At 37.3% G+C, this 23,678-nt stretch overlaps 3 protein-coding genes and 1 pseudogene across 6 annotated transcripts; all 4 read right to left on the bottom strand.

Moving 5' to 3' along the window:
• LOC148920286 (disease resistance-like protein DSC1) lies at positions 1 to 4,055 on the bottom strand. Its single transcript, XM_089046351.1, has 4 exons — positions 2,963 to 4,055; positions 2,425 to 2,820; positions 974 to 2,320; positions 1 to 853 (listed from the first exon to the last, which is right to left on the bottom strand). Exons 1-4 carry the CDS (start codon positions 3,890 to 3,892, stop codon positions 308 to 310), a joined length of 3,219 nt encoding a protein of 1,072 aa, XP_088902477.1. The 5' UTR covers positions 3,893 to 4,055; the 3' UTR covers positions 1 to 307.
• A 107-nt stretch (positions 4,056 to 4,162) lies between these two features.
• Positions 4,163 to 4,800, bottom strand: LOC148920287 (toll/interleukin-1 receptor-like protein pseudogene; annotated as a pseudogene).
• Positions 4,801 to 7,621: 2,821 nt separating this feature from the next.
• LOC148920288 (beta-galactosidase 9-like) lies at positions 7,622 to 10,069 on the bottom strand. Its single transcript, XM_089046352.1, has 3 exons — positions 9,915 to 10,069; positions 9,351 to 9,699; positions 7,622 to 8,225 (listed from the first exon to the last, which is right to left on the bottom strand). The coding sequence occupies exons 1-3, from the start codon at positions 10,067 to 10,069 to the stop codon at positions 8,085 to 8,087; spliced, it is 645 nt and encodes a 214-aa protein (XP_088902478.1). The 3' UTR covers positions 7,622 to 8,084.
• Positions 7,622 to 22,535, bottom strand: LOC148920289 (beta-galactosidase 9-like). Of its 4 annotated transcripts, none has more exons than XM_089046357.1 (19): positions 22,156 to 22,535; positions 21,546 to 21,641; positions 21,330 to 21,442; positions 20,367 to 20,433; positions 19,587 to 19,679; positions 18,960 to 19,103; positions 18,657 to 18,745; positions 17,960 to 18,065; positions 17,375 to 17,462; positions 17,072 to 17,193; positions 16,138 to 16,341; positions 15,316 to 15,493; positions 14,608 to 14,724; positions 13,656 to 13,753; positions 12,065 to 12,175; positions 10,849 to 10,959; positions 9,915 to 10,123; positions 9,351 to 9,699; positions 7,622 to 8,225 (listed from the first exon to the last, which is right to left on the bottom strand). In XM_089046357.1, exons 1-12 carry the CDS (start codon positions 22,351 to 22,353, stop codon positions 15,428 to 15,430), a joined length of 1,386 nt encoding a protein of 461 aa, XP_088902483.1. In that variant the 5' UTR covers positions 22,354 to 22,535; the 3' UTR covers positions 7,622 to 8,225; positions 9,351 to 9,699; positions 9,915 to 10,123; positions 10,849 to 10,959; positions 12,065 to 12,175; positions 13,656 to 13,753; positions 14,608 to 14,724; positions 15,316 to 15,427. The 4 variants fall into 4 exon arrangements, with proteins under 4 accessions (XP_088902483.1, XP_088902486.1, XP_088902485.1 ...); XM_089046360.1 differs by having other exon boundaries at positions 13,656 to 13,749; positions 15,316 to 15,547; XM_089046359.1 differs by having other exon boundaries at positions 15,316 to 15,547.
• Between the last annotated feature and the right edge of the window lie 1,143 nt (positions 22,536 to 23,678).

Here is a 23,678-nt window from a genome sequence, read left to right on the forward strand (position 1 = left end):
ATGATATGATTGCATGTATTAAACAACCAAGTAGACTTTGAAGCACAGACTCACGCAGCTAACTAGGCTCTGCTTTCTTCATCTCCAGTTCTCTGTCCCTCCAAAATTGGCTTGTTTTCCCTGATGGCTTTTAACAATTTAATACATTGAATGCAACGTAGAAATTTTCATGGCTTACATGGGGAGGAGAGGGCAGATTAAAATTATCTTGCACCTCACAAAAAGAAAATTAAAATTTTCTTCTTCTACATTTTTGTGTTTTGAACAAGCGATATTGGTGAAGGAGAATTTAAACACGTGATCTCAGTTAAAAGGATAAATGCCACAAATTCCTTTGCTTGATGATCTCAGCATCTTGGGCATACAACAGGCAGATTCCACACTTTACCACCTCCAACTCCGGAAAGGGTTTGCGGCGGTCTTGTTTCAGTGAGAAGTCAACAGAGGCCTCAGTGACTAGTTCGTAGAAGGCCGTGGGGATTTCAGCTCCCCCTACAACTTGAAAGACATTATTATACCACCACACAAACAACTCATGGGAATCAACTGAAGTCCTTACATACGGATAGGGACTATAAAAAGGATGGTTGATTTCGTGGCTTTCACCATTGCTAGTTTTGAAGTTGTACTTGCATCCAATGTCGAAGGTGTACTTGTATCCACAGTCCAACCATCCAGCATTATTGTTGCTGTATACAACAACAGAAAGAGCGAAGCCCAAGAAATCTGTACGAAACCAATCGGGAGGAAGCTTGATGTTTATTGAAGATCCCTCATTTTGATGGCTGAACCAATTTGGAATGTCATACCCCGAACAGTTAATGGCAACAAAAGATCCCCAATAAAAATGTTCCTGTACCATGGATGGTGATCATAGTTATTAAACTCATGAAAAAAAATGTGAAAAAAAAAACAGCTGCTTCAACAGAAGTGAGAGTGACAGAGAGTGTGTGCGTGAGGTAGAGAGAGAGACCTTCTTTAATTCATTTCTATTATCTGGTTCATATTCATCATAGGAATCATCTGAATCATATGATGCTTCTTCTTTAAACTTTGATGACGCAGTTGCCATTCGCATAATTCTGAGCTGTGCATCAGCCATTATGTTGCTTCTTGCATTCTCATCCAACTTCGGGCATCCAGAAAATATACGTTTCTCCTCAAGCCGTGGAGGAGAAAATACGTCCCAACCTTGTGTGAGTGCAGTCCTTGAACTTGACACTTTCTTCAGTGACGTGCAACGACCTGCTTCAAGACATTGCAGCAATGGGGGGAGCTCTGGTAAAGATTCAAGGCTCCGGCAATAGGTTAGGCACAGGGAAGACAGCTGAGCAGCTTGTTTGATGCTTGCAGGTATGCTCTTAATTTCGGTATCTTCCAAATCTAAGGAACATAATGAGGTTAAGCAAACGAGAGCATCAGGGATTTCTTTGATACTGCACTCAGCGAGGATTAGTTCTCTCAAAGAGAGCAATCTGACTTGGTCTACTGAGACAGGAGGCAATTTCCCAAGGCTCCTGCAGCCATGAAAGTTTAGAGTTTCAAGATTACTTAGATTGTAGATACTGTTTGAGACAACCTCAAGCTGCCAGCAGTCATGGAGATCTAATTTTCGAAGCCCAATTAGATTTCCTATCGATGAGGGTAAAACTTTAACCGCTGTACTTGATAAACTAAGAGACGTCAAATGTTCCATAGGCTCCAGTATTTCTGGGAAGTATTGGAATTCAGAGCATAATTGAAGATCAAGACTCTCAAGATATTTTAACTTGTGAATGCTCGTTGAGAGACTCAGAAGGCTGCCACAAGCAAAGAGACGAATTGTAGTGAGACCGAAGAGAGACTCCAATGATGACGGCAATTCTTTTATTGCTGTCTCACTCAAATCTAGGTCACTTGTATACCTGGGAAGCTCCGAAAACTCGCCAAGAGATTCGCAGCCGTTTAGACTAAAAGTACCGGAGACTTTCAGATTACAACTGTTGCTCGGAAGTTTCTCAAGGGCTTTACAATGAGTAACATTCAAGGAACAAAGTTTTTCTAGAGACCAAACTGATGAAGGCAATTCCTTTATTGCAGTCTTAGATAAATCTAAGGATTCAATGTTGACAGGCATCTCAGGAAGATAGTTGATATTCAGGCAGCCTCCCAGATCAAGATAAGTAAGTTTGTGAAACTTTTGAAAATAAGAAGGAATCTGAACCAAACTTGTACATTCACAAAGATCTATATGCTCAAGGTTTGAACTCCCAGACAGATCAGGAACTTCAGTCAGATGCTTGCAGTAACTAAGATCGATCACTTTTAAGTTCCCAAGTTTCTGTGACAAATTAAAGAGAAATGTTCTGAATCATTAAATTCACCACAAAACTTTCCACAACTTATACAAGAACTAAAATAAGCATATAATTTATATATATGTACCTGGCCTTTATTCCAAATTTGCCCAACAACCTTGCTGCAAGGCATTCGAAGTTCAACAAGATTTTTCGTTGAAAATTTCGTAGGCAGAGATTTCAAAGGGTATGCCAGCCAGTGAAGATACCGAAGAGCATCAGGAAGAGACTCTAGACCTTGGGAGAGATCGAAGTTGTTGAACATTAATGACAATGACAATTGGAAGGAGAGTCCATAATCCTTTAGCATTCTATTGATGTAATTGAACTCTATATCCATACGCTGGAAGTCACGTTTGGAGCTTAGATGAGGATCAAAAATCTTTAGCAATCTTAGATTATACATATTTTGGAAGGCTGCTGCACCACTCAGTTTTGTAGTCGCAGTGGGGTGAAAGGATATGGATCGAACTGTTGCAGTTCCCTGACAATCAAATAGCAAAGTATAAATGAGAATAAAACATATAACAAAAGTTGACATGTTTATCAAAAATGAGTTTTCTATGGTGTCTTTTCATAGAAAGCTCATGATATTTTTCTTTTCTAAGAAATGCTTTGGCTCTTACTGTATTATTTTCCAGCACATGACAGACATCCTCAGCATCCCACAACCTATCGCGTTTTCCAGGCTCTTCGATACATTGTTCACGAACAATTGCCCAACCCATTTCTTGTAGCATATCATGCATCTCAAGGCAGTTACTTGTTGAAATCGATATGAGGGACTTAGCAATGAGAACTTTAATCCCCACCGCATAGAAACCATGAAGATGTATCATTTTTATCACAAAATCCATATCCATCCCTTTATAGAAACATGCTATATCAAGAAATATCTCCTTCTCATTCTTTTCTAATCCATTGTAACTATGTCTCAACACACTCAGAATTTCTTCGTTAGGGAATTTTTTCAATTTGCTCAATTCTTCTTCCCAGTCTTCTATTCTCTTGTGCGGAAGGAATAAGGGACCCAAAGTTTTAAGAGCTAATGGAATGCCTTTAACATAATGTACCACCTTTCTTGACAACTCAGAAAAATCTGCTTTTGGAGACTTATTTTTGAAAGCATGCGACTGAAAGAGCTGAAGAGCTTCACTGGGACTTAATCTCTCAACCTCGTATATCTTATCATCATCAACCCTTTCCTCAAGTAGGCTCCTATCTCTAGTTGTTATAATGATTAGACTTCCGCGGCAATACTGATCATGGTCACCAACAAGAAATTCTAGTTGGCTTGAAGCATTCACATCATCAAGAACAATGAGGGCCTTTGTACGGCTGATCCTTTCTCGAGTAAAAGTTGATCCAATAGACGGAGTGTCGATATTTAGATCTTTGTCCTTTAATATCTCACGAAGAAGTTTATTTCGCAATTGATTTAGTCCATGTTTTTCTGATTCCTCCCTAACATTTGCAAGAAAACAAGCAGCTTCAAATTCAGAGGAAAGCCTGTGAAATACAACATCAGCAAGGGTGGTCTTGCCAATCCCACCCATGCCCCAAATACCTACATAGCAAACACCTGGTAAATCAAAGCATAATAACGACTCGATTTGCTCAATTTTCCATTTAATTCCAACGAGTCCCTTTAAATCGCTTGACGATTCGCGATTCAATTTGGTCCAAATATCTTGGACAACTTTCTTAACTAAACTGGCCTCGGACCTGGCATATATAATTATAAGGGACAAACAAACAAATGGTTAGTAGCTATGCCAGCATAATGAAATAGTCACAAGAGAAATCAATATAAGTTAGAGAATTAGTTACTCTGTCTTGTCTGAATGATCAAAACCAGATAGATTGGCTGCTTGTGTCAAAGCTGCCTCCACTTGTGCACCTTGTCAATATTGTCCTCGAAGCGTTTTTCAAGCTGACGAAATGCAAGTGCATAACTCCCTTGTTGTTTTCGTACATCTGATGGACTGATGTCGAAAAAAATGGGTATGACCAACTGGCCATTTTTGTCCTTGCATTCTAATATATGCACAAGTTCCTCCAGACACCAAGTGGAAGAAGCATAGTTTTTTGAGAAAATGATTACTGAAAGCGTTGATCTCTCAATTGCTTCGAGGAGGGCCGGTGCAATTTCCCATCCTCTCACAAGCCTGTAATCTATGTACGTTTCGATTTTCTTCCGGCATAAAGCATCATAAAGATGGCTGGTAAAAGTTAGACGGGTGTCCTCACCTCTGAAACTAATAAACACATCATACTTTTCTTGAAAACACGTGATATTAGTATCAGCAGCAGCAGCAACAGAAGAAGAAGAAGAAGAAGAAGAAGAAGAAGAAGAAGTAGAAGAAGTAGAAGAAGAATATCTCAATGATCTGGAGCACATGTACAACAGAATCATGATGATGATGATGATGAAAGAATCTTGAAAGAAGCCAATGGACTCCATATCTTTCTCCCTTTCTCTGAATGCACCAGAGGAATAATTAGTAGCCTTATATGTTTGTGACTATTTAGATATAGAAGAAAGAGAATCTGATATTGGAGATGGAAGGGGTTACTTAAGTTGCACTTGAAGATCCAATTAAGCAAGAGACAGAGAGAGCTAGAAATAAGTTGCCATTGCCAACTAGAGAGATTTCTTGCCTTTGTTGTTTAGAAAGAAAGAGAATAGCTAGGTGAGATTTTATTAGTTTAGGTGTTGTAGTAGTTGACTTGACTATGTGCACAAAATTACAAAACGAAGCTGGGAAAAAAGAAAGGCAGAGGGAGAGCTTGAGACAGGGGAGAGAGGAAGAAGAAGGAAAAAATGGAAAAAGAAGAAGACGGAGACAGCGGGAAGAAGAAGGAAGAGAAGAGAAAAAAGAGAGAGATATGGGAGATGACGCAAAAGAGGGAGAAGAGGAAAAAATTGCAGAGACTGACAGAGGAAGGAGGAGGAAAGAAAGAAAGAGAGAGAGAGAGAGAGAGAGAGAGAAGAAGAAGAAGAAGAAAAAAAATAAATAAAAAGAGAGAGAGGAAGAGATGGAAAGTGACGAAGGAAGAAGAAGACGGGAAAAAAATAATAATTGATGGCGTTGGGAGAGATGAGATATGGGGAGAAGAAAAAGAATTAAAAAATACAAATTAAAGAAAAAGAGCGTTGGTTTCGGCGCATCTTCAGATGCACATGCATGCTCACACGTTTTTTTATAATATTTATTATTCGGAGTAACTAATTATATACTGGCTCCAGTGGAACGCGAGAATGATTCTTAGATGCAGGTGTCAAGTTCGAACCCTTTGATGAAAAAATATTTTTTGGTAATATTTGGCTTGTCAACAGTGGAATTGTTATAAGTTAGATTCGCTGAAGCCTTGTTCATGGGTCGAGTCGGGTCCAAACACCGAGTGAAAATCCTAATCCTTTATTTTCGTTTTGATTTTGTTGTTTTTAGTAGAGTGGAGGTGCATATTAATCCAGTTGACTCCCTTCTTAGTTTTCTTCCATTTGGGGCCTAACTTATCATTCTAAGAGCAAGTTTGACATGAAAAAGAAAGATAAATAGATCACTACAAAAAAAAAGAGCAACAGTCACCATTATTTGGTAGCATTTGATAACATTTGCTGAGATGACTAAGAAAGGTAAAAAGCCTAATTCATCATATGTAAGTTGAAGAATGAAGAGAGATCAAGAATTGCCCCATTATTTATGTTCAGGCATAATGTTATGATTTATGCCCAAGTTCAAAATTGAGCCCCTTCAAAGTTGTATGTGTTTTTCAGGAACATAGCCACACCAAAAACGCACTTGAATAGACCCAAATACCATCAAAATTAAAATACTAATAAACTTCAAAACCAAAACCAAGTAAGCCTTTTCCCGTTGCATGGGAGAACTTGAAATGAAACCAAGAATATCAATGTGCAAACTCTCTACTGTAGAGATCCTTACCTTCCAAGCCAAAACAAATAGGCAGTTTGAATGTTGACAAAAATCCTCATCCAGAAGCCCGTGGGATTCCCAAATTTCTGTCTAATAGGGTTTTTTAGGTTGACTTGATTTTTAATTTTTTGAGGGTAATTAGGTATGTTGAAGTGAGAATTTTAATATATTTGAAATTTTATACACATGAAATTAGGGACTAGATTTTAGACCAACAAAAACTCAAAATAAAATGAGATTTCGAGTCAGGAACTTATCTTTGTTTTAACCGTCAATCCATCACTAAGAGCACTTCCAGCGGAAGGCCTTTTGCCCGGGCAGGAGAGGGCCTAGCCCCACGAGACAGCTCCAGAGCGCAAGGGCAAACCTAGGCAAGGCGTGGGGCTCACCAACCTGGGCAAGCCCACAGGCAGAATCAGCCCGTGTTGTTGCCTCGGCAAGTATTAATGATGACATCATTATGATGTCAATAGCCAATTTAAATAACCAAAAAAGGGAAAAAAATCACACTTTTTTTTTAAATAAATAAATACCTAGTCATATTCTTTACTTCCCACACCAAAACTCTATACAAATTCCTCTCCTCATATCTCATGTGAATAGTGGTTGTCCTTAGATTGCTATGACAATAGGTGAAAACATAACAAGCCTTTTGCAAGAGATGCCACTATTCACATGAATAGTAACAGCCCTTACCTCCTCTTACCTTTTGCCATGACAAATGTGTGAAAGTGCTCTAAATAATGTGTTATCGAGTTATCTACGTTTGCTCTGACCTCACAATAAGTTAGGATTCAAAGTTTCAGACCAAAATTGGATGAGTTAAAACTTAAAACTGCAGGAGTCATAATGAACTTGCTCCTTTAAAAAAAACATAAATAAAACTTAATTATACAGTGCCCCCCTAAAACTAAAAATCCCACATTGATCTCCGAAAGTTACGACTACCCACCTTGCCCTCTGACTTAACCAAAATTTTGTCTTGCTTTGCCCCCCTATTCCTGTCAATAACTCCGTCAAAATTGACGATGTGTCACCTGCATTACCCTTCTCATTTTAGGCGTCTTAGGAGCCATGTTAGCATTTTGATGGAGATATTCAGGAAATTGACAGTGGGGGCAAAGTATAAACATCGGTCAAATAGGGCAAAGTGTAATTATAACTTCCAGGGGCTAATGTGAAATTTGACCTTAATTTTACAGGAATTGCAGCAATTAAGCCAAAAGAAAAGCAAAAACAAAGCTGTTAATAAGTAATTTGGCATGGCTGAAGCGAATGTTCATATGACTCCATGACGTACCATTATCCAACGCAACATTCTACATGGAAAGTAAACCTAAAGTATTTACTCAAAAAATATATATATCACCTAAAGATTATTTGTATTGTGGGGGAAGCTTGCCTTTTTCTAATATGTACATATTTACATGGCAGCATGTGATAGAAAACCATAACAAAATTATGGTCCATAGAGTAACTCAGTCCCACCCGGTAAGTTTTTTTATTTGGCCAGGTTGCTTCTCTTATTTACACATCTTCAAATCATCTAATTAGCATAATGCCAACATCTATACAAGCATAAGAACTAGAGAATCTTTTTTTTTTATTGGTCTGAACAAGAACTGCAGAATCGGATCAAACTAATTCCATGAAAAGAAGCACGCTGGAAAGTGATGGAGTTAACAGTGCAGCATGCTACCTCAGAATATGGACATGTTCGGATGAAAAGATTCCCAGCCGATTTGTTGGCCATATAGTTACAAAGGTGGACCTCTCCATTCCTCACAGTGAGCTGCTTGTTAATGACTCAGAACTGAGAAAAACCAGCATTTGGTAAAGACCTGCATCTTGCCTCAACTGCCAGCGTCTTAGTAACGCCTCGGCATGGGTCAGATCCAAATATAAGGTTTGATATCCCAATTGAACACCTATTCTTTCCCAGACAACCCTGCAAAAAGGTAATATTATCAAAATAGGAGTAACAAACTAAAAAGGCACGAAACAAGAAACAAAATAACATGTCAACAAAGTGGATTCAAGCAACGCCACTGAACGTTCCTCATGTCTTATCTATCAGGCCATAGGTATTTAAGGTTACAATCGTTTGAAATTGTTACCAGACCATGGCATTGTCATTGACTAGTGACATCATTCAGTGGAACTTCCATCACTTTTTTCAGAAACAACTGAATCTGTTAGTGAGTCCCTTGCTTTATTTCTTAACAGTGTCAAATTACAGTCCAAAACTGTACAATGAAGAGAATCTCGCAATCTTTGACCATAGGAATAGTTTCTATTTGAACAAGTGAATGACCTATCCAATTAAACGGCATTTTAATATAGAGAACATACATTTGAGTGACGATAACGAGATATGAGAAAAGAAGAACAAGTTGTCCAACTAAGAAAAGGGACCAACCAAATTCTTACAGCAAAAACCATTACAGTTAAATAATAACTCCCAGCCAATCTATGAAAATCAAACAAAAGGTAGCTCCAGTGGCCTCCTTTGTACCAAAAAAGAAGAAACAAAAATCAAACAGTGAATGCCCCTAAAATGCTTAGATAAAACAAAGCCCACAAAGACACCAAAAACCTGCTCCGATCCCAAAGGAAATCCACATCTTCCCTCTTATCTTAAAAATTTCTTGTGTTTCTTAAAAAAGAAATTAAAAAAAACAAATAACCATTTAGACTGCAGAACATAAAAGAGTGAACAGCTTGTTCACAGCACATTGCATCGAACAACATGATTTGCTCCTCTCCAGTCATGCACATAAAAAAGGGGTTGGAATGTTTGAAGGTAAAAAGACAGTATTAAGGCCTACCAGCATGCAGTTTTTCTGGTGATCACCAAATTAATCTTATAGATAAATTTACTACAGCTCTGCAAGCAAACTTGTGTCCCTTTTAGAGGTAATTACTAATTATCCAAAGCGTAGTAATCACATTAGTTCAACACCCAGGCCACAAAGTACGTGAAATGTTCAAGTGAAACTCAAGTTCAATGACCATTGTGAAGCAGATACCACGTTTATATGAATTTACCGGAGATGATCTAAAACATCATTACCTCAGAGACTATGGACAATGAATTGGCTGCATGACAATTGCCTCTAGCAAAGCTCTGGCAGCTACCTTGAGGAGTTCCATAGCTAGCAAATTCTATGGAAGTGATCATCATCCCATCTTGACACTGCAAATGCATTTCTGGTCTCAGATCATTTACTGCAATTTTTCCATCAATAAAGTCTGGATCGAACCACTTCTGGACAGGTGGGTAGTGAGACTCTGACACTTGAGCACAGATTACCCGGGTTGCACGCAACTTGATTGAAATCTCAAATGGATTCCCTCCAGTTTCCTCCAAGATAACAAGTAAATTACTGGAAGCCTGTAACCATGACCGTGGTATGTGGTACCTGGAGAATAACCAATTCTGGCTATGTTAAACAACTAAACTTATTTCCTATTTATTCAAGTATAAATTACAAAGGTAGACTCCTAAAGTAAAGGGAAACATTTGAATGCATGGGTTGCAATAAATTTTTAATAGGGAACTACATTTCTTCAGCCAGATAAAACAATGGTTTCAGCTAGTTTTAATTATTTCATATATTTCCACATAGAAATTTACCAGGTTTGAGTAGGCTTCCCGCAATTGGTTGAGCACTTATTGGAGTTGTATGCCCCACGATAATCACAGATTTCTTGGCATCCATCCTTTGGAGCAACAAGTGTCCAATATCTTCCTATATGGTGGCCGTTGACCCAAGCCTGGCCCTTTCCCATGCTTCCTAAATCAAGAGCAACTGGATCTGTGCCAGCAGGGTTGTCGAAGTATGTCTGCTTTATTTGAAAAGAGGAGTACTCTTAAATAAATTATATCTTAAGAAATAAACGAGTGATATACTATGCACTACATCTTGAAGAGACCAACTTCTGATAGTTATTTCAATTTCCAACACCACCCTAATTGGGTTTCAAAAACCTAACTTGTTTACTAGGCCCATTAGATGATCAAAATAAACATAGGCCCATTAGAAAACTAAGCATCTAAAACAATTGCAAAACATAACCCATTTGGTCTATGCGAAGGCCGTCAAGAGATCTGGTCTATATGTGGGTTGAGATGGGGATTCAAGATCTCAACTCAGATATCAATCCATCGGGCAAACCAAGCTACTTCATTTCCAAAGCCATTAAAAACATGAAGAATTCATCTCAACTCTTGATAATGCACATAAAATTAAGAATTCTGATGATAAATGAAGAAAATACCAGAAAAAGACTAACAATAGACAATTTGTAGCAGGCACTGACAATTTTGAACCTTTTTCCACTCAAAAAGTAGCAACACCTAAGCATAGTGCTCAGGTGAAATGAAGTTGTGTTCCCTCCCTATCAACTAGGGTCCATTTGAATAAGGAGCCACGTTATATTAAAGGTATTTTAGAGCCAAGAAAAGATCAGCGGAAAACATGGATAATCCCTAATCATTACAAAAGCAAAGGAATGGATGCTTCACATATAAGTTTTCAGAATGTAACTTTTCTGAAGAATTGATTTACCTTGTACCAGGTAAACGTGGATGGATAAGCATCTAGTGACAGCTCAGCCCAACCTGCCTTCTCATTTTCTTCTATGGTGTATATTTTCAAGAACTCACCCTTAAGCCCAACCTATAATCAAAACAAATTAACGTCCACCTGACAACTTTAATACTTTTGACAGATAAGAGCTTGCAAAAAAAATTTATTTCACAAAAGACGAGATCAAGGTAGTCGATGCAATAGCCATGTTATAAGAATGGTAAACAGAATTTAATTTTGGAAGCAGTGACAAAAACGAGAAAAGGAATCTGTATTCTTATGAGCTTCAAACCATTTCCAATTTTGTAAAAGGCAAATTCAAATGCCTATTTGGCATTGAAAATTGTTCCATACAGTTACTAAAACTCTTAATGCAGACAATAAATCCCTTCTGTATTCTGTTAAGAAACCATGGGTAGAACTTGCCCCTAAAAACCGGCTTGTATGGAAAGGGTGCCCATGAGTTTTTAAACCACTCTAGGATATGCTATTTTTCCAATGTGGGATCATGAGTCCTACCATATTCCATGCAAAAGTATTCACTAATTGAGTGAACCAGGTCCTGATCAAGACTTTAACATTTCCTAACTTTGTCATACATGAGCTTAAGATTGCATGTTGTAGATTTAAAATAATGAAGATGAGGAAAGATTTTTTCTCACATTATTAACTCAAAACAAGTGCCACAAACAAATGAATGACACAAAATTTTCCCATCTTCAAATTTGAGTTTGCTGGAGCTACAGATCTATAATGCGGGAGTAATCACCCAGGTGAATTAGTAAATATTTTCAGGAATTCACATTTGTATGAATAGTGATTACCATTGCAATGCATATTAGAAGCTGATATTGCCCCCAATTCTATTATACTAAAGAACACAACTTTAATATACAAATATCCAAATTTCAAGGATTAGATCATGGACACTCTCGATTTAGGTCCATATGCCTGATAAATGTTTAAATGAGATTTCGATAAAGTGCTGATATGTTGTGCCTGAAAATCGGCAATTTGATACCCACATTGAGATCTATTTAATAAATGGGCAAAGGTACAGATAGAACTTATAAGTTGGCAGCATGTAATCAGTATAACCAAGCAAATAACCATTTAACCTAGAAGGATAGTTTGGAAAGGGGAAAAAAGATAGAAGACGAAAACTCACAATGGAATTCACTACTACATCACATACCTGGTAAGTCCATAACAACTTTGTGAGGTCAACATCCCCATTTTTAAAGCCGGTTAGTTTAACCTGTCCTCTGAATCCAGCCCCATCTCTCTCCAATAAAGCACCATAGTTCTGTATAATAATTATCAAATCATACGACACGAATGGAATCAGTAACACCATCCCTTGGGGGCATGTAGATCCAAAGGAATAAAGACAAACAGCTTATGTAGATTTTTTTTTTTCTCTAAGGAAAAGAGAGAGGATATTAAGAAGAGAAGGGGATGCAATGAAAGTGGACCAGAGGTGCAAATGAAACAACCCGCCACATACAACAGACAGAAACACCAAGTCCAAAGAAAATTACAAAACAACACCAACCAGGCAGAAACAGAAAACAAACCAGCCAACCTACAATCAAAATCCTCAGAAATATCAACTCCCCAATCCATATTCAGAAGGAAATGAACGCAGTCAAAAAACCAAGAACAAACTGAGGCCCAAAGCAAGGCCCAGAATCTGGCCTTCTCCTACAGGAAGTCCACTCTCCTCGGCTTTACCCTTGGAAAACTCTCAATAAATAGAGTAGCAAGAAGAAGGCAGCACCAAATCAATCTAGCTACATGAAAAAGCTTATACCACACTCTCACGGCATGAAATTTAAGGCCAGAAATGTAAATGACTGCTTTGAAACCAAAGCAAGGCGCAAGCTACAAATTCCTAATTCAAGGACAGATTGGGTACGTTAATTAGTTCATGATAGTATAGGTACCACCCTTAGGACTTCACTAGGAAGTAGGTTTATTCAAGTGAGATGGTAGCTCACTTCTTTTCCAGGCTACTACCTCAGAAAGTTACTCCTTCACTTAGCAGTTAGCACCCACAGAAGAATAAACAACCTCATTCATTAAGACCTGCAAACCATTCCAACTTGTCTTTTAAGAAAGGAAATGCATATATTCTTACATTTCTGTGAGTTCCATCTTACAAGCACTTTCAGTGAGATCTAACAAACATCAGTGAGACTCTTCCTGTGCTAAGTAAGGTGCAATATGTCTCTCTTCTATCCTTTGAAATATAGGCCAAACCATGTCCCAGTTTTAGACTTGATCCTCACTAACCAGATTCTACCCTCCTGATACAAACTAATTAAAAAATCAACCCACCCACAGCGTAGCTATTTAAAATTCGTTTACCTGTAATAAGAAGTTCCTCATATATATAAAATTCCTAGATCTCTCTCTCTCTCTGTACATATATATACAGTTATTCTGTTATCCGGATGTCCGCACGTTATTATTGTGCGGATGCTATTGTAAACAGGCAGGAAAGCAGGGAGGGGTAGTACAATATACATGGCTTCTGCACGATAATAACTTCCGGATGTCCGCATAGGAGAATTTTTGTGTGTATATATATATATATATATATATATATAGAGAGAGAGAGAGAGAGAGAGAGAGAGAGAGAGAGAGAGAGAGAGGAATCAATTTCTTTTAGGGTTTCATCTCATCTCTCACCACTTGTCCCCCTTTACTTCCACCAATTACTTTACATCCAAAGGCTTCGTGAGAACACATAACATTGGCTCTGAACATGCTAAACTTTTTACCTGCAATCCCACTGTCTGAGATAACAACACCAAATCATTGTATCCCTTGAGAAACTTAACAGGTTGCTCCACCTTGACCCAATGACCGATGACACTGCCTTCAATAAAGAGTGCAATAACACATATATTAGACAAACCAATATACAATAACGGTTAGAGAGCATATGAAGGAATAATATGCACTGCCACATTGAAGAAATCATATATCTGCAGTAGTTTGTTAGTATGAATGTCCCAGAAGAAGTAGATTAACTTGAGTCAATTAAGCATCTTCATGGTGCCAAGAAAACAACCGCAATGATATTCATAGGAATATAAAACACTGATGTATTCAAAAGGAATAGTTACTCAGATCCGTTAGTATATGAATGAATATCAACAATCATAAGAGCTAAGTCCTATAACCATAACAGCAAGGTTATAGCTTCTTGAGACTCCTAACAAACAACTACAATTACCTATTATTAGGTGTGAACTTAGAACATATATTATTATGACGAGACTCACTCACCACATCAACACAATACCCCAAAACGATTATTCACTAAGGTCTTCCCATAATCGCTCCAATGACCCAGATCAACAGGGCACATATTGTAGGGCTTGGCATATTTTTTCCTTGTCTCATGACTCTAGTGCTTTAAATTGACTACTAATATCCTCTTTTCTGGATGTTCATGAAAACTGGTGGGGTCACGATGATAAATAAGTATCAGCAGGAACAGCCCTTTCAAATGATTCAACAAAGCCATATATCTCTCAATAATTCTTTTACATATCTTCCCTAGCTCATTCCACTTCTTTCTTAATGAGCCACATATTTATACAAATCTTTCCATTTTCCAGATCATAATTGCTCTAGTGAATAACTTAGGAAAATAGACAGATGCTCGTTCATCAATGGATAAACCTATATTTTTACAAGATGCATTATAGTCAGAACTACCATCACCTGTAAGCTGACCATTAACAAATACGCGTGAACACATCACGCATGCTATCAATTGCAACTGCTGGACTAATCTTGCTTTCCTCCCAAAAGGAGATGTCATCATCTGAAACAAAGATTCTGCATTCCACAAGTGAATTAATAGGTATTGACAAATATCAAAGAGTTTTGAACAAGAATAGTTAACTTGCTCAAAATAAAATTTGACATGAGTTGATTTAAGAACTGAAGGTACATTAAACCCTAGCAATCTCCATCAGAGGCATGAAAATCAAGATAATGAATTTTGAAACATGCACTATCATTATGCAACACATGAAATTCCAACCATATAATTGGAAATCAAATATTGGTTACAAATTACAGTTGACAACTACTAGATGCCAAAACGCAGTTACTAAGAATGTTTCTTTATTTTCAATGACTGAAAGGATAAAGGATGTAAAATCCCAAATGACTGGGTAGCTACAACCCAGTTATCACTTTGTTCCGTCATAGAACAGTATTTTTTTTATGCCAATCAGAAAATGTTAATGAAATCAAATAAGTGGTGAAAGGCCACAAGGTGGAAGGCAAGGAGTAAGAAGTCACAATTTGATACGTTATGCCAAGCAGGAAATGTTAATGTTTGTTATGTTATGCCACATAATACTCATCCTATCCAACAAATCTGATCCACTTGTAGAGCTGTATTCAATAATATAGATGTACCTGGTTATATGCCAGAGATAATCAGAAAGGTCTTTCGTCACATTTAAATGCTCCAATATTCCTTGAACTGTAAAATTATTCTCACTCCAAACACTGATTGGCTCTTTTACAGTCATCCACGATTTGGTGATAAACAAATCTTCATTGTTGGTAATGAGTTGTTGTCGTGTAGATATACCTGAGTAAAGAGGCAAATCAAACTCTACACTTTGATGGTAGTTTGTGCCCCAACCTGCCCAAACATTGGAAATTAAAATAAATAAAAAAACCAAAAAGACTCAGAGAAAACCACTTAAAAGCTTGTTATAGGCTAACATAAGCACAACTGTGATATTATCTTCATTTAAGCACTTCTTAATTGACAAGGATCATTCTAGATGAATTTACCCACAAATTATTTAGAGATACTATGAACTAAACTTCATTGAAGTACCTAACTGATGAAGGGAGACATGCAACTGACCGCATCAATATAATTTCTATGCTAAAAATTATCACTGGAACCATTAGGCAAGACTGTTTATGGTTTCATACAGAATCAAAACATCCTATTCTTTCTATTTCACTGGGGTTTGGAGGAATTTCCATGTATGGTCACTCCAAGCAGGTTGGTAAATATTCAATTCAGCTCATCACAACAGCTTGGCTGTTCAGCTCAAGTTAGAATATCAACAAATTATTAATAGCTTCAATTAAAATTTCATTCAGAACGCAGTACATCACTGAAATTTCAATGCAGGTCATATGATGTGATATACGCTGCCAACAGGTGCTTAATGTTCCATTCATCAACAAGTGCAATGTCGAATAATGCAACCATACCTTGGCAGTGTTGAACACCACGTTCCGGCAGTCTGGCAAAATACTGACTGACCATGGCGGTAGGTTATACTTTTGACCAAGAAATGTTACAGAAGCTGCTTTATGTTGATCGATGTTTGCGAGGAATGCGGAGCAACTGATTTGAGTTCCATACCAAGTAAAGTTCAGGCCTTCATGGTGAGCTTTCATACGGTATACATGTGCCTGAATCCAAAACAGAAATTATCTTGAAGGTAGGACTACCAAAACTCCAAAACGACCCACAGAAAAATGATACCAACGGAACATTACTGTTTCTGACATCAGTCACATGTAAAAGACCTGAGGATGGAACAGTAAAATATTGGGAAACTTCTCTAGTGCAGTTCTAGATGTCTAACAGAACGTGTTTTTTTTTTCCTTTCATGGAGCTGTTTAACTCTAGAATGACAAATTCTCCCCCATGGGGAAAATTTTGAAAGAGTGAAAGAAACTTTTAACAGACAATATATCTCAAACTACTTATTTCATTTCAATTAGGAAAGCAAGTTCTCTAAGAAGATCCACCGTTTACATGAGACTACAATGACAAAGTAAATTATTTAAAATCATAAACATTTTTTAAAATAAAAAAAAAACACGGAATGGTTTATTCTTTTGTGTGTGTGTGTGTGTGTGTGAATTTAGGGACACTTGCAAATATAAGCAGTTAAGAACTGGATCATCAGATCACTAGTTTCTCTTTACAACTACCTCTATGAGGTCCTGATAAAAAGTCTAAGAAGAAATACATGCTATGGAGAACATGACAGGTGACAAATCACGACGACTACCACTCAAAAAAAGAAGATGCATATATTGATTATAATTTATATCAAATTATCAAGACCAGACAACTATGTAGATAAGCGCACTTATTACAGCAAGAACACATAACTCAAGGTTTGGCTGAAACCTCTTGGTTTGGTCCCAATTTTATATAATGCGGTGAATCAGCAGCAACAAGAGCAGGTTCACAGAGCTTTATAGCAGCATGTAGATCCTTCAAATGTCCCCATTTAGGGTCACTCAGCAGACCTAGTTAATAAATCAGTACATTTATTGGATTCAGTAATGTAGCAATTATGCTAACTTTTCATTATAATATAATCCACAGGAAACTCATTATGACTCAAACGGAAGGGCTTGCACATGCACTGAGAGAAAATGAAGCACCCAGAGGATTAAAATGTAGTCATTTTGACCCAGTTTAACCTACCATATTCATCAATTGGAGCATCATAATCATAACTGGTAATATAAAAGGGGCCCCCAGAAGTCCGTCCAAAGTTTGTTCCACCAAAATACTGCAGCCACACAGCAGGGTTGTCAAGATACAGCATTCTCATATAGTTAATAGGAGCATAAATAAGACATAACTCAATGACATGTAATTTGACAGCAAACAAAGTAGGGAAATCAGTCCATATTTCAGCTGTAGGTATTACCTTTATTGCCAAAAAGTAATAACTTCTGAACCATACCTAGCTCATGTAGATGTTTGACTATTGTCCCATCCCATGATGGTACTAGTTGGTCCCTATCCATCTAGCTATAGAAACCTTAACTTTGTACTTCTTTCACTAACATTAAAAGCACTGAAGAAGGCAATTAAGGAATCAATTTTGGCCCCTTTCGGTCACAGCAAAAAAATGCAAAATAAAGTTTAGCAGCATAATGAAACCACCCAAGACATGTCAAACAGATTTACATGTCAAACTTTTTATCTTGCATATGAGACATACAGTTTCCATGCACTTTTATCAGACTAAATCAGCAGTGCATATATGGGTTGTCCTTGTACCATATAATAATTCTGAAAGCTCCCTCCGCGTTGGTAAAAGCGTGCTACTGCAAATGCAAGATCTTCAACAGGCCTGTGAGGTAATCTTCCACCCCATGACGCATACCTTTAAAAAATGAATGCAAAAAGGTTAGACAACCACTGCAAGAAGCAAAACGTGTAAAACCCAAAGGGGAGGACAGAATTCATTTTGGGAGGATGTGTGTTTTTGGAATTCTTCATTGAGTACCATTTCTTCCTGTCTTTATAGGATTTTCCCGGTCTCATAATGTGTCCAAGCTGGCAAGAAAGTGATGACTTTTTGGTAGGTGTTTTTGGCCTCTTTTGGAGATTTATTGGAAAAATAAGAGATTCTTTGAGGGCAAGGAGGAAGTAGCAGAGTTGCATTGGGATAGAAGTTAGAAATAAAGTTTAGCTGCTCTATGGGCTTCTTCGCAAAGAAACTGAAGAACATTCGTTTCTGTGTGATTCTTCTGGACTGGGGAGAGTGTTGTATTCAATATAATTTGTGTTTTTTTGAGGTCGCTTATATATTTTTTGAGGGACTTATCAACCATCTTTTTTGTACTATCTTTTTAGCAACACAACATGTGACCTTATTATATTATAAAAATAAATGATTCAAAGTTGGAGGCGTAATACAAATACATATATTTAAAGAAAGTAAGGCCAGCAAATTCATGGGATATCAGCATACCATCCATCCCAATCTTCTGTCCACAGTGTTGGTTTGTTATAGGAATTTGGCCTGTAACCATCGCAATAATATCCATTGCATGCATCTATCTGTGAAAAACAAAAACTATTTATACATAGATTACAGCCATGCAGAAATTTCCGAACATTACAGGCTTCCACAAAACAAAGTGCATTTAATTACTTGTCCTATCCATCACATCTTGTTGAATTTTAATACTTGTCATTTTTCATTTTTCAGTGCAAAATAACATTCATAAGCATTGGTGATAAATGGACACACAACACAAGGTAGAGGCCTTACAACACTTCCTGGAGCATCAACTTGCTTGCACATGACCCATGGAACCCCAGCACCGAGACCTAGAGCCATCTCAGCGGCCCACTTAACATATTCTTTCCCTTTCTGGCCAAATGAGCTTTCAATATTTCCATATTCATTTTCAATCTGATAAAAATTTCATTGCAGCCTCATTAAAAGCATATATGAGTAAAGCCATTTGAAATAATGAAAACATAGAAATAAATCTGATCACGAATGAGCTTGTTTAAAGAAAAAGCTCATCTGCATTCATCCTGAGCAAGCAGGAATGGAGAAAGAACAGATTTAAATATCTGAATGGGAATGGAAATATGTACTCAGTGTGTGTGTCACCGTGGGAAATATTGTGTGAAACAAAACCCCACGCATCCAAGTCATGGTTACAGAATGGCCTTCACACCAGACATAGGTATGACCCCAACTGAGAATAATGCATGATGGACAGAATATGATATCCACAACTTATAACAATCCCATTCCTTCTATTATTCTGCTTTCAACTTGCAAATCTCACAATCCAAACAGGGCCCTAAGATCTCATGTAGATAAATAAGCTCAAACAGCCAATCTATATAATGTTCCAATTGAACTTCAAAATTGTCTTACAACCTGCAGCATAATAATTGGACCACCTTGCCAAGAAAATAGTTTTTCCTCTCGCATCAGATCCACCATCTTTTTAACAAAACGCTGCATTTCCTCCTAGAGAAAAAACAAAGCAACATAAGATGTCAAAACCACCACTACAAACTGCAATCTACAGACTGATCAATTCAATGTGTAAATTAAACTAGTCAATAGAGGTCAATTGTAATTCTACATGAATCCTAACAACACCAGAACAACTCACAACAACTTCTCAGGAAACATTATGTAAAACTTCCCACGTTAAAATACTAGTTATATGGGATTGACCAAACCTGTATAACTCAGAAGTAGATAGTGGATTAGAATTTTTTATTATAAAAAATTAGCATATATAATAATTTTTTTTTTAAAAGAAACGATTTTTATTAACAAAGAAACAAAGGATGTACAAAAGCGGGAACAAGAACCACTAAGACCTATGAAGCTACAGGCACCCACAGTGAAACAAAAACAATGAAGCTACAAATTCCAACAAACGAAACAAAAACAGAAAGAGATACAAAAAGCATATATAATATATACATAATATCAATTATCAATTAGGGGATGTAAATAGAAATCTAGAGATAGTCCTATCATTTGTGTTCTTTTTGCTTGAAGTGGCTGAATAGAGTTTTGGATGCATAGGACAGTATGAAATGTTCAATTAAAATAAAAACAAAATAAAAACAAAACAAAAAAGTACTGCAAAAGCACAAGTAATATGTATGTGCAAGTGCAGAAAACTTAGGTGCACTAAACCTTAAAAGGTGCATTGTCTGTTCGAAACTCTATTCCAGGGATGTCACGCAACCACACTGGGAAGCCTCTGCAATATAGTCAGTTCAAATAAGATAAAAATTTTCAAATAAATTATATACAGGTACCAAATTAATAGTTTTAACAATATCTTATAAATAAAAAAACATTTTATTTTAACTTCGACTACAACTTGTTACGACATTTTATTTTCCCAAGCAATTATTGATACCACAAAAGGTAGAAGGCTTCTTCTGTGGAAAGAACCTATAACACACTAAATGTACAATAAGAAGTTAAGCACCGTATATCATGCAACATACAAATAGAGACATGATTAAAGGGCATCATTTTCTTTAAATGGTGTATGAGTAGGAAGGGAACTTGTAAAAAGTTGACAACAGAATGGGAAAGAAGTAGAGACCCAAAATTCCACTTAGCAGTTCCTTTATATAAATTCTTTGACACCTATCTCTTTGATTTATTAATAATTACCCAATGAAATACATGAATGACTCTTCAATCACCTAGAAGTGTCTAGGAATTTTGAACAGTTTTGCATCATTTTCTTACTGAAGTAATTTAGGAATTATTTACTTCAAATGTACTGTGGACTGAGTTGCAGATGCTAACTTTTAGAAGTGTTTATATATAAATATTTCAACACCTATTCCCTTCACTTCATGCGAGTACATTGTTCTATCTTATACAATTTAACACCAACATAATTCATTACCTTGTACTCTTGAATTTCAAATTTACCATAAACATGGTAGACAGCATTCAGTTACAGAAACCAACCACTATCTCATGTGCAAAGAACCTAGCAGACACTAAAGTACAATAAGAACTATTGTATATCATGCAACACATAAATAGAGAGAACAACAAGGCACCATTTTTCCTAAAAGGTGTTGTAAGTAGGAAGGTAACTTGTAAAAAAAAAAAGGGGAAAGAAGTTGAGACCCAAAATTCCACTCAGCGCAGACATAAGGGCCTATGCGTAGATGGAGATAAAGTCCACTGGCTCCCACTAAATTTGCAAACTTGACGATGTCATATCTCCCCTCAAAGTTGTACTGAACAAGTTATTCAGAAAATTTTCAGCAAAAATAAATGCATCCTATTTAAGACAACTATAAGGGTATCACCCCAGACTAGCTGTAGAAAAAGTTATGGCACCTGTCCTCTCTTGGGCTCATGGCCACTCCAAAATGCATAAGTTTGGATCACATCTGCCCCACCTTCCTTACTCTTTGCAATCAGATCAGGCCACATCTGAATTCATGTTTAAGGCTTAAGATTTGTTCAAAACAAAAAGTAACATGTTTGTATCATCTGTGAAAGGTAGTAAATGTATCGCAAAAAACAAAAACAAAACAAAATACAAAAAACAAATATTGATACAGAACCCTCTAATCAGGCTCTTCAGCAGCCCTCTACATAACGACCATACACTTATGAAAAATATGCAACAAAAACAACGAGCAATTCTATTGGGACCCATCAATTCGCTAACTAGGCCCAAAACTCGCTCTACATCACATTTCACGTTAACAAAGTAGTGTTGGGTCTAGTTAGCAAATTTATGAAAAATATGACTGATTTAGTAGATTTTATGTTTTTTCACTTCAAGTGTCCCAAGAACTACTTAGAACCCAATCCTCAACAAGCTTGATACAGAAAAAACAAACAAACAAACAAACAAACAAATGAATATTGAATTTGTTTGTCAAACCATAACATGTAGAAGCAGAAAAGCTATGGCGGAATTTTTGAGGGAGTGAAGTACCTCGGGAGTGGCGCGAGGGTAGTGGATGCCAGCAGATATGAGCATGCGGCGCTTTCCATCGATGATCAGAGCTCTGTGGTCGTAGCTCACGTTGAATGGCTTGAAGAACGTATCGGCGGCGGCGAACAAAGCAAACTGAATTGCCAGGCAGAGTAACAACACACATCGAATCCAAAGCCTGCCTCTTTGGGCAACCATTTCCTTTCCTCTCTCCGCCTCCGCTTATCAGTGAGTGTGTGTGTGAGAGTCACCGTCGGATCACTAAGGCCGACTTTCGTCCCTGCTCGACGGGTGGGTCTCGCAGTCAAGCTTCCTTCTGCCTTTGCACTCGAGGGCCAATCAAGAAGACTGATGGTGAGGTCTGGGAAGGAAACTAGCGGAGCAAGCAAAGAAGTGGATGTACCATCTTCTTCCCTTACCTAATATGTCGACACCTGTCACTACGGCAGAAAAAGAAAAGAATTCAATTTTACTTAGACTCCTTCAGGTTTGGCATAATTACAGCAAGACGCCACAAATTTGATTATTACAAGTAAACTTGTTGATTTTCTACTCAAAATTTAATGCTGTCATTGAAAAAAAAAATTAGGGAAATTATAGTAAATTTGAAATCAACTTCAAATGACTGTATGCAATAAATCATTTAAAATTTATCTATTTTCGTCCTTTCTTTCTCTTGTCATGTATCCCAAATTTTGGCATACATAATTGTCTATACAAACAATTTTACCTTATAATGTCATCTAAATTCGTAGATTCGTAATCCTTCCATTCAAAAACTCATATGTGAATCCAACATCTCGGCTAAATTGCAAAATAATAATTTTAAAAAAAAACTACATGAAACAATTAGGAGGGTGTATTCAATTTAGATTTTAAATAATTTTAAAAGAGTTATAAAATTGATGGAGTTTAATTGAATTTAATTGAGTTTGACTGAATTCTACAAACTCTCCGTAGATTTTGACTAAATCCCTATATAGATTTTAACTCAAATGTTAGAGTTTTATCATTGATTTTAATAGATTTTAGGGGTGATGATGGTGGTGATGGCAATGGCGGTGGCGATAGTGGTTTGTGGGTGCTGGTGAGAGAGGTAGTGATGGAGGAGGTGGGGTTTGTAGTGGTGGTGGCGGTGGGAATGAGGTGGTGGTGTTGGAAGTGGGAGTGGTAGTGGCAGCGACAGCAGTTGTGGTGATGTTTGGCGGTGGTTGTGGTAGTGGTGACAATGGGGTGATGATGGGGTTGATAGTGGGGTGGTTGTGGTGGTGGCAAAGGTGGGAGTAAGGGTGGTGGTGGGGCTGGTAATGAGGGCAGTGGTGGGAGGTGATGGCACTAGTAATGGGGGCGGCGGTGGGTGGTGGTGGTTCTTAGGGTGGTGATGGCGGCGATGATGACGATGACTTTGGTTGTGGCGGCGGCAGTTGTGGTGATAGCCAAGATAAGATGGTAGTGAAATTGAGAATAAAAATAATATATCTATTAAAATCTTTTTGGGGAAGCAAAGATTTGTCACGCCCTAA

The sequence above is a fragment of the Prunus mume genome, linkage group LG2 (genome assembly GCF_029339155.1).
Source record: "Prunus mume cultivar Tortuosa linkage group LG2, ASM2933915v1, whole genome shotgun sequence".
Taxonomy (NCBI): Eukaryota; Viridiplantae; Streptophyta; class Magnoliopsida; order Rosales; family Rosaceae; genus Prunus; species Prunus mume.

Coding starts and splice junctions, on each gene's coding strand:
- LOC148920289 (XM_089046357.1), bottom strand. CDS start 22,353: ATGGTTGCCCAAAGAGGCAGGCTTTGGATTCGATGTGTGTTGTTACTC. Junction 18,746..18,959: donor TTGATGCTCCAGGAAGTGTT/GTAAGGCCTCTA, acceptor TGTTTTTCACAG/ATAGATGCATGCAATGGATA. Junction 18,066..18,656: donor ACAGAAGATTGGGATGGATG/GTATGCTGATAT, acceptor CATTTTTTAAAG/GTATGCGTCATGGGGTGGAA.
- LOC148920286 (XM_089046351.1), bottom strand. CDS start 3,892: ATGGGTGGGATTGGCAAGACCACCCTTGCTGATGTTGTATTTCACAGG. Junction 2,821..2,962: donor ATGTGCTGGAAAATAATACA/GTAAGAGCCAAA, acceptor TTTGATTGTCAG/GGAACTGCAACAGTTCGATC. Junction 2,321..2,424: donor AAATTTGGAATAAAGGCCAG/GTACATATATAT, acceptor AATTTGTCACAG/AAACTTGGGAACTTAAAAGT.
- LOC148920288 (XM_089046352.1), bottom strand. CDS start 10,069: ATGGGAAAGGGCCAGGCTTGGGTCAACGGCCACCATATAGGAAGATAT. Junction 9,700..9,914: donor GGGAAGCCTACTCAAACCTG/GTAAATTTCTAT, acceptor GTTATTCTCCAG/GTACCACATACCACGGTCAT. Junction 8,226..9,350: donor CATTGTCCATAGTCTCTGAG/GTAATGATGTTT, acceptor ACCTTTTTGCAG/GGTTGTCTGGGAAAGAATAG.